Consider the following 10,792-nt stretch of genomic DNA (forward strand, 5'->3'; position numbering starts at 1 on the left):
ACGGTCACATGACTTCACGTCACCACCGCTAAGCTAAAGGTGGCTAATGTTGGGCTATAAAGGAACTACAGCACGGTCACATGACTTCACGTCACCACCGCTAAGCTAAAGGCGGCTAATGTTGGGCTATAAAGGAACTACAGCACGGTCACATGACTTCACGTCACCACCGCTAAGCTAAAGGTGGCTAATGTTGGGCTATAAAGGAACTACAGCACGGTCACATGACTTCACGTCACCACCGCTAAACTAAAGGCGGCTAAAGTTGGGCTATAAAGGAACTACAGCACGGTCACATGACTTCACGTCACCACCGCTAAGCTAAAGGTGGCTAATGTTGGGCTATAAAGGAACTACAGCACGGTCACATGACTTCACGTCACCACCGCTAAACTAAAGGCGGCTAATGTTGGGCTATAAAGGAACTACAGCACGGTCACATGACTTCACGTCACCACCGCTAAGCTAAAGGAGGCTAATGTTGGGCTATAAAGGAACTACAGCACGGACACATGACTTCACGTCACCACCGCTAAGCTAAAGGTGGCTAATGTTGGGCTATAAAGGAACTACAGCACGGTCACATGACTTCACGTCACCACCGCTAAGCTAAAGGCGGCTAATGTTGGGCTATAAAGGAACTACAGAACGGTCACATGACTTCACGTCACCACCGCTAAGCTAAAAGTGGCTAATGTTGGGCTATAAAGGAACTACAGCACGGTCACATGACTTCACGTCACCACCGCTAAGCTAAAGGCGGCTAATGTTGGGCTATAAAGGAACTACAGCACAGTCACATGACTTCACGTCACCACCGCTAAGCTAAAGGTGGCTAATGTTGGGCTATAAAGGAACTACAGCACGGTCACATGACTTCACGTCACCACCGCTAAGCTAAAGGTGGCTAATGTTGGGCTATAAAGGAACTACAGCACGGTCACATGACTTCACGTCACCACCGCTAAGCCAAAGGCGGCTAATGTTGGGCTATAAAGGAACTACAGCACGGTCACATGACTTCACGTCACCACCGCTAAGCTAAAGGTGGCTAATGTTGGGCTATAAAGGAACTACAGCACGGTCACATGACTTCTCGTCTCCACCACTAAGCTAAAGGTGGCTAATGTTGGGCTATAAAGGAACTACAGCACGGTCACATGACTTCACGTCACCACCGCTAAGCTAAAGGCGGCTAATGTTGGGCTATAAAGGAACTACAGCACGGTCACATGACTTCACGTCACCACCGCTAAGCTAAAGGTGGCTAATGTTGGGCTATAAAGGAACTACAGCACGGTCACATGACTTCACGTCACCACCGCTAAGCTAAAGGTAGCTAATGTTGGGCTATAAAGGAACTACAGCACGGTCACATGACTTCACGTCACCACCGCTAAGCTAAAGGTGGCTAATGTTGGGCTATAAAGGAACTACAGCACGGTCACATGACTTCACGTCACCACCGCTAAGCTAAAGGTGGCTAATGTTGGGCTATAAAGGAACTACAGCACGGTCACATGACTTCACATCACCACCGCTAAGCTAAAGGAGGCTAATGTTGGGCTATATAGAAACGTATTTTATGGCGTAGGACAAAACTTTATAATCTGACTCATTTCTGGGTTTTAGGACTCATTGGAAGTTTGATTTAATTTGTGTTTGAGGATTAAAGTGATATATTTTGTTGTTCAGATGAGAGAGGACGACAGAGTGGCCATTCATGAAGCCATGGAGCAGCAGACCATCTCCATCGCCAAGGTACTTATACATTTGTTTTTTAACTCCTCACTTGAGACTTTTTAACGCTTTTAAATTGCTTTATACAATATAATATATGTATATATATATATATATATATATATATATATATATAATGAACCATTGAAACCAGTTAAAACCCCATTTATTGATCCCACAACCATTACATCATAAATGTGTGTATTCTGTTATATATGTATCAAAATGCATTATTTATCCCTGGTAAATGTGGAAAAAAGAATATGTAAAAATTATCAACTTATTATTTCAAGTACATTTTCGGGACAGTTTCTCCGAGGGTTAAAATCCCATCGTCCCTCATGCACTGAACTAAACCCTCTCCCCCCCACAGGCCGGTATCACCACCACTCTGAACTCCCGCTGCTCCGTCCTTGCTGCCGCTAACTCTGTGTTCGGACGCTGGGACGACACGAAGGGCGAAGACAACATCGACTTCATGCCCACCATCTTGTCCCGATTCGACATGATCTTCATCATCAAAGACATCCACGACCACGAGAGGGACATGGTGAGGGTTCACTCACCGTTACTTCCTACTTCTCACATGTTGAACTCAAATACCTGTACTTTCTACTTCTCACATGTTGAACTCAAATACCTGTACTTTCTACTTCTTACATGTTGAACCCAAATACCTGTACTTTCTACTTCTTACATGTTGAACTCAAATACCTGTACTTTCTACTTCTCACATGTTGAACCCAAATACCTGTACTTTCTACTTCTTACATGTTGAACTCAAATACCTGTACTTTCTACTTCTCACATGTTGAACCCAAATACCTGTACTTTCTACTTCTCACATGTTGAACTCAAATACCTGTACTTTCTACTTCTCACATGTTGAACACAAATACTTTCTACTTCTCACATGTTGAACTCAAATACCTGTACTTTCTACTTCTTACATGTTGAACACAAATACCTGTACTTTCTACTTCTTACATGTTGAACTCAAATACCTGTACTTTCTACTTCTCACATGTTGAACTCAAATACCTGTACTTTCTACTTCTTACATGTTGAACTCAAATACCTGTACTTTCTACTTCTCACATGTTGAACTCAAATACCTGTACTTTCTACTTCTAACATGTTGAACTCAAATACCTGTACTTTCTACTTCTCACATGTTGAACCCAAATACCTGTACTTTCTACTTCTTACATGTTGAACTCAAATACCTGAACTTTCTACTTCTTACATGTTGAACTCAAATACCTGTACTTTCTACTTCTTACATGTTGAACCCAAATACCTGTACTTTCTACTTCTTACATGTTGAACTCAAATACCTGTACTTTCTACTTCTTACATGTTGAACTCAAATACCTGTACTTTCTACTTCTCACATGTTGAACTCAAATACCTGTACTTTCTACTTCTCACATGTTGAACACAAATACCTGTACTTTCTACTTCTAACATGTTGAACTCAAATACCTGTACTTTCTACTTCTCACATGTTGAACCCAAAATACCTGTACTTTCTACTTCTTACATGTTGAACTCAAATACCTGAACTTTCTACTTCTTACATGTTGAACTCAAATACCTGTACTTTCTACTTCTTACATGTTGAACCCAAATACCTGTACTTTCTACTTCTTACATGTTGAACTCAAATACCTGTACTTTCTACTTCTCACATGTTGAACTCAAATACCTGTACTTTCTACTTCTCACATGTTGAACTCAAATACCTGTACTTTCTACTTCTCACATGTTGAACCCAAATACCTGTACTTTCTACTTCTCACATGTTGAACTCAAATACCTGTACTTTCTACTTCTTACATGTTGAACTCAAATACCTGTACTTTCTACTTCTCACATGTTGAACTTAAATACCTGTACTTTCTACTTCTCACATGTTGAACTCAAATACCTGTACTTTCTACTTCTCACATGTTGAACTCAAATACCTGTACTTTCTACTTCTTACATGTTGAACTCAAATACCTGTACTTTCTACTTCTCACATGTTGAACACAAATACCTGTACTTTCTACTTCTCTCATGTTGAACTCAAATACCTGTACTTTCTACTTCTTACATGTTGAAATCAAATACCTGTACTTTCTACTTCTTACATGTTGAACTCAAATACCTGTACTTTCTACTTCTTACATGTTGAACTCAAATACCTGTACTTTCTACTTCTTACATGTTGAACTCAAATACCTGTACTTTCTACTTCTTACATGTTGAACTCAAATACCTGTACTTTCTACTTCTTACATGTTGAACTCAAATACCTGTACTTTCTACTTCTTACATGTTGAACACAAACACCTGTACCAGAGTATTTTTAAACACGAGTATCTGTACTTCTACTTGAGTAAAGGATGTGTGTACTTTTGCCATCTCTGTTAATATGTGATGAATGTCTTCAGACTCTGGCTCGTCACGTGATGAACGTCCACCTCAGCGCTCGCACGCAGACGGAGGGAGTGGAGGGGGAGATTCCTCTCGCCACGTTCAAGAAGTACATCGCCTACGCCAGAACGTGAGTCTGATAATATACAAGTCGGATTTATATACAAATGCATACAATTTTCTTTTAATGTATACATTTATTAATTGCAATACTCTTACATCTATGTATTACATGTACACACTGTGCACCTGTATTAATATGTCTTGTGTTTTTCCCCTCAGTAAATGCGGACCCCGCCTCTCGGCCGCGGCTGCAGAGAAGCTGAAGAACCGCTACGTGGTGATGAGGAGCGGCGCCCGCGAGCACGAGAGAGAGACGGACAAACGGCCCTCCATCCCCATCACCGTCAGGTACGTGCAGGACGAATATCATCGGTGACCCCGACGTTAGTCTTGTTGAAGTATCACGCCGTTTTTCTCAAATTGCCAGAGTTTTGGGAGACATCCACGGACATTTTAGAGCACGGGAACTTCCTTTTCCTGTCCGTCAGATCTCCCGGACTTGAGTGGTATCATCCTGGTCCATGTTTATTAAACGACTAGCTTTGTCTTTTGACACACCTCCAATCCTCCGGGAAGTGCTCCGGACTCCGAGGAAAATATTTGTAGTGTCCAAACGGCGGTACTACAATTTCCGTATCAGTCCGTGACCATTTATTTTCTTTCTCCATTCATTCCACTGAGCCGATAGTGGGAGATCGGGGGCGGGGCTTAATGACAGGAGGCGGGGCTTAAGGAGACACTCAACTCCGCTGCTCTGAGCTACATACGGGTACTTCTACTCTGACAGCAAGGCATGATGGGTAATTTGGGACATTTTGCACTCGGGAATCTCAGGCCATTTTGTCTTCGTGCGCCAATGAACAGCTCTCATAGGAATTAGAATAAGGTTTATCACCAGGTTGGTTGACACGTGCGAAGAATTTGACTTGATGTCGTGGTGCAAACATAAAAGTAAAATAAAAAAACACCGTTGGGGAATTATTTTAAGAAAACTATAATGACAAAATATAGCAGTATTTACATTGAAATAGAATGGAATAAAATATGAATGGACGAGGCCTCAGGCGCTGGATCCAGTCCCCGCCCCCCCGCCGAGTGTTAAACTGACGTCCTGTTCCCCCCCCCCTGCAGGCAGCTGGAGGCCGTGGTGCGCATCGCAGAGTCTCTGGCCAAGATGAAGCTGCAGGCGGTGGCCGGGGAGGAGGAGGTGGACGAGGCTCTGCGTCTCTTCCAGGTCTCCACGCTGGACGCCGCCATGTCCGGAAGCCTCTCAGGTGAGTGTCCGAGCAGCGCAGACACAATGAAGGCTTAAATACGTAGGAAAACAGTGTGTTAAAAAAGGGAAAATGATTAGTATTTATATAAAATCCTGTCTGAAAATGAGCTCATCAGATTTTGGCCACTTGATGATGTCATAACGATGTGTTGTCTTGTGTAACCATCAGCCAATCAGCAACAAGGTAACCCCCCCCCCCCCCCCCTTATCACCTGAATCTCCTCTAGAGCTCCATTGAGTTCTTTGTAACCAGATCTCTCTCAGAGGGGCGTGGGGAGGGGCTCCTTGTTTTCATCTAAAGTAACAGACAGAGAATCAGCACTTTGGAAACAGGGCTGAAACAGAGGGGATTATGGGTAATGCTGCAATGATCCGTTTGGTGTTTCAGCCAATCAGAGACAGGCTCTGGATATATCTGAGACCTGGGATATATTGATGAAGAACAGTAGAATAGGAGACCTTTTTAAAGTAGAGTAAATGATATCCGTCGGTAACGTGTCTCTCGTGGTCTCTTCTCTGCAGGAGCGGAGGGCTTCACCTCGGTGGAGGACCAGGAGATGGTCTCCCGGGTGGAGAAACAGCTGAAGAGACGCTTCGCTATCGGCTCTCAGGTCTCCGAGCACAGCATCGTGCAGGACTTCACCAAACAGGTGAGAGGCGGCAGATAGTCAATTTACTGTGTTCATATATATTCGTATTAATGTGTATTAATACAAATATCTGGGTTTTATTTTTTATATTAAACATTTTTACTTTAAATTCTGATGTTTTTTTAATTATATTATATTTGTATTTATAGTATCCTTTATTTTAATGTTAATAAACTTGTTTTTATTTGATCTTTTTTTTTTACTTTATCAAAACATTTTCATATTTTCTATTTTGGTCCTATTTTTTGTATTTAATTCAAAACAGTCACAAAACCCAATTTCCCAGTTGATAGAATAAAATATTAAGATTGTTTTATACAAAAAAGAAATATATGTTTACCACTAACTTTACCCAAAAAGTATTTATTTATTATTATTTATATTTTTTATATAAAAAATGTAAACAAATTAGAGATGTTTTGTATCGTTGTGGTCTGATCTCCCCTCTTTCCCCCGCTCTGCAGAAATACCCGGAGCATGCGATCTACAAGGTGCTGCACCTGATGCTGCGGCGCGGCGAGCTGCAGCACCGCATGCAGAGGAAGGTCCTCTACAGGGTCAAGTAGAGCCAACGGAGCTCGACATGTTCATGTAAATAGTTATAATCTGCATTTAAAAACAGATGTCTTTAGAAAAGTCAGTTTCAGTCAGGGTGATGACACGTATCAGGATGTAAAATAAAAACAATGGAGTAAATGTCACAAGAAGAAGTTTCTGCAGGATGTGTAAAAAATAAAGTATTTGAATCATATTTTTTGGAATTGTGTTTTTATTAATCAAAACCAAAGGTGGGAGAAGTACTCTGAACGTGTACTTGAGTAAAAGTAGAAGTACTCAGGTCTTGTACTTGAGTAAAAGTAGAAGTACTCAGATCTTGTACTTGAGTAAAAGTAGAAGTACTCGGATCTTGTGCTTGAGTAAAAGTAGAAGTACTCAGGTCTTGTACTTGAGTAAAAGTAGAAGTACCAGAGTGTAGGAATACTCTGTCACAGTAAAAGTCCTTCATTCAAAATGTTCCTCAAGTGAAAGTAGAAAAGTATTCTCATCAAAATATAGTGAAAGACAGTGAAAGTATTCGTTGTGCAGATTGGTCCATTTCAGAATAATATATATGATATGTTTTATAATGATTGATCATGAAAGTGTTCTCAAAGCTGGTGAAGGTGCAGCTAGTCTGAAGTACTTTGTAGACTGCAGGGTAGCTGGTGGAGGTGCAGCTAGTCTGAAGTACTTTGTAGACTGCAGGGTAGCTGGTGGAGGTGCAGCTAGTCTGAAGTACTTTGTAGACTGCAGGGTAGCTGGTGAAGGTGCAGCTAGTCTGAAGTACTTTGTAGACTGCAGGGTAGCTGGTGAAGGTGCAGCTAGTCTGAAGTACTTTGTAGACTGCAGGGTAGCTGGTGAAGGTGCAGCTAGTCTGAAGTACTTTGTAGACTGCAGGGTAGCTGGTGGAGGTGCAGCTAGTCTGAAGTACTTTGTAGACTGCAGGGTAGCTGGTGAAGGTGCAGCTAGTCTGAAGTACTTTGTAGACTGCAGGGTAGCTGGTGAAGGTGCAGCTAGTCTGAAGTACTTTGTAGACTGCAGGGTAGCTGGTGAAGGTGCAGCTAGTCTGAAGTACTTTGTAGACTGCAGGGTAGCTGGTGAAGGTGCAGCTAGTCTGAAGTACTTTGTAGACTGCAGGGTAGCTGGTGAAGGTGCAGCTAGTCTGAAGTACTTTGTAGACTGCAGGGTAGCTGGTGAAGGTGCAGCTAGTCTGAAGTACTTTGTAGACTGCAGGTAGCTGGTGGATTTACTCCAGGTGGAACTAAAGTCTGATTCAACACGTTGTTATATTTCACATCATTCATCCACATCTGGAAAGTCACTAAAGGTATACATGAGGTGGAGTAGAAGTACACAATAGCATACAATGGAAATACTCAAGTACATCAATATTAAACTTAAGTACAGTACTTGAGTGCATGTACTTAAGTACTTTACACTTCTGATCAATACTGAGTGGAAACTGAATTTCTCCCAGGGGCTAAATAAAGGTTTGTCCTAAATTAGAAACCCATGTACAGAAAATCCAACAAACCAGTACACAATCCTTAAAAGATATACATTGATCAACGATTTAACTCCTAACATACTGGCCATGTTTTTTATGTTATAAAAAGGAAGACGATGAACCTGTCTGCATCTCTGTAGTCAGTGGTTATAAATGGAGCCTCTACAAAGCGTAGAATCCCAATCCAACCGTGGTCAGTGCAACACACACTCCCACGGTGAACTTCATGCTGGGTAAAGACGGGAACATGTTTTTGGATTTGACAGCGTCGCCCTCTGATTGGTCCTCGGCTTCTGTTCTTGTGACACTCAGCATTTTCTGCAAGTCATCAAAAACCTGAGGGGGAAAAAGCAGAACGACGAGTCAGCACTTTGACAGATTCACTTCCTGTTTCTCAGAGTTTCACTTTGATTTTCGTAAGAATTCTGAAGTTATTATTGGTTGTTGACACCTCATTGCCCATGTATATACAGATCTAGTACTGTACTTAAGTATAAATTGGAGGTACTTGTACTTTAAGTACTTTCTGATAATTTATACTTCTACTCCACTACATTTAAGAAGTCAGTATTGTACGACTGTAAGCTAATATATATAAACAAACTAATAAACATTGACATATAATTATAGTTTAAGATATTCAGCAGCAGTATATAAAGTAATTAAAAGTTAAATACTCAAAGTACAAGGACCACAAAATTGTATATAAGTACAGTACTAGATTCATTATATATAGAGGGACAAAGGTCGATAAAATAAGTACTGCATTCAAGAATCTGAAGTACAAAAGTATTGTCATCAAAATATACTTTGAGTAAAATTAGTCAATATGCAACCATTTTTTCCCGGAGAGGACTCTTTAAAGAAGAGACACTACATACTGATATACATCTGAACATCAGCTGGAGAGGACTCTTTAAAGTAGAGACACTACATACTGATATACACCTGAACATCAGCAGGAGAGGACTCTTTAAAGTAGAGACACTACATACTGATATACACCTGAACATCAGCAGGAGAGGACTCTTTAAAGTAGAGACACTACACACTGATATACACCTGAACATCAGCAGGAGAGGACTCTTTAAAGTAGAGACACTACACACTGATATACACCTGAACATCAACAGGAGAGGACTCTTTAAAGTAGAGACACTACACACTGATATACACCTGAACATCAGCAGGAGAGGACTCTTTAAAGTAGAGACACTACACACTGATATACACCTGAACATCAGCAGGAGAGGACTCTTTAAAGTAGAGGCACTACATACTGATATACACCTGAACATCAGCAGGAGAGGACTCTTTAAAGTAGAGACACTACATACTGATATACACCTGAACATCAGCAGGAGAGGACTCTTTAAAGTAGAGACACTACATACTGATATACACCTGAACATCAGCAGGAGAGGACTCTTTAAAGTAGAGACACTACATACTGATATACACCTGAACATCAGCAGGAGAGGACTCTTTAAAGTAGAGACACTACATACTGATATACACCTGAACATCACTCTTCCCCTCACCTGGATGTTGAGCAGGAAGGAGGTGTTTGCCTCCCTCAGCATCTCCTCCCTCCTCCCCTCCGTCAGCTCGATGCTGTTCATGCGGCTCCTGAACAGCTGTTTGAAGCGATGAGGGCTGCTGACTCCGGGGAACAAGAAGAACGACAGTCCATCTTTACTGCTCAGCCCCAAGGACTTCTGGGTAATCTTCCCCAGCACCTGACCCCCTGACAGGTCGCCCAAGTAACGGGTGTAGGCGTGAGCCACCAGCAGATCAGGACTCTCTGCACCAATCTGAGGAACAAGAAGAGCTCTTATTTTGAAAAGGTGGAGGAAGTATGAGAACAAGTACCTTAATGTAATACTTAGATTAGTTTCCTGACACTATGGTGTTTGGACATCAAGCCCTTCCTGAATATTAACACTTTTTCCTCACAAGTGATACTTTTGACTTCATAGCGTTTCATTTTCAGATTGCATTCTGGCCAGGGTGTAATATGTACACACCAGAGTACTGATATACACTTGAACATCAGCAGGAGAGGACTCTTTAAAGTAGAGACACTACATACTGATATACACCTGAACATCAGCAGGAGAGGACTCTTTAAAGTAGAGACACCACATACTGATATACACCTGAACATCAGCAGGAGAGGACTCTTTAAAGTAGAGACACTACATACTGATATACACCTGAACATCAGCAGGAGAGGACTCTTTAAAGTAGAGACACTACATACTGATATACACCTGAACATCAGCAGGAGAGGACTCTTTAAAGTAGGGACACTACATACTGATATACACCTGAACATCAGCAGGAGAGGACTCTTTAAAGTAGAGACGCTACATACTGATATACACCTGAACATCAGCAGGAGAGGACTCTTTAAAGTAGAGACACTACATACTGATATACACCTGAACATCAGCAGGAGAGGACTCTTTAAAGTAGAGACACTACATACTGATATACACCTGAACATCAGCAGGAGAGGACTCTTTAAAGTAGAGACACTACATACTGATATACACCTGAACATCAGCAGGAGAGGACTCTTTAAAGTAGAGA

General features: G+C 41.5%; 2 protein-coding genes across 2 annotated transcripts in view; one reads left to right on the forward strand and one right to left on the reverse strand.

The window, feature by feature from the left end:
• mcm5 (minichromosome maintenance complex component 5) overlaps positions 1–6,901 on the forward strand; it is a 15,209-nt gene extending 8,308 nt beyond the window's left edge. Inside the window, exons 10-16 of the mRNA XM_034089989.2 lie at positions 1,696–1,761; positions 2,114–2,290; positions 4,179–4,291; positions 4,444–4,572; positions 5,356–5,498; positions 6,023–6,150; positions 6,615–6,901. Of these exons, the coding sequence (XP_033945880.1) occupies positions 1,696–1,761; positions 2,114–2,290; positions 4,179–4,291; positions 4,444–4,572; positions 5,356–5,498; positions 6,023–6,150; positions 6,615–6,716 (858 nt within the window). The 3' untranslated portion in view covers positions 6,717–6,901. The remainder of the gene's footprint in view (positions 1–1,695; positions 1,762–2,113; positions 2,291–4,178; positions 4,292–4,443; positions 4,573–5,355; positions 5,499–6,022; positions 6,151–6,614) is intronic.
• An 849-nt stretch (positions 6,902–7,750) lies between these two features.
• The window catches only part of LOC117451748 (heme oxygenase-like), a 3,972-nt gene continuing 930 nt past the window's right edge, over positions 7,751–10,792 (reverse strand). The window contains exons 2-3 of the mRNA XM_071203911.1: positions 9,739–10,101; positions 7,751–8,533 (exon numbers count right to left, since the gene is read on the reverse strand). Of these exons, the coding sequence (XP_071060012.1) occupies positions 8,360–8,533; positions 9,739–10,101 (537 nt within the window). The 3' untranslated portion in view covers positions 7,751–8,359. The remainder of the gene's footprint in view (positions 8,534–9,738; positions 10,102–10,792) is intronic.

Source organism: Pseudochaenichthys georgianus, chromosome 8 (genome assembly GCF_902827115.2).
Source record: "Pseudochaenichthys georgianus chromosome 8, fPseGeo1.2, whole genome shotgun sequence".
Taxonomy (NCBI): Eukaryota; Metazoa; Chordata; class Actinopteri; order Perciformes; family Channichthyidae; genus Pseudochaenichthys; species Pseudochaenichthys georgianus.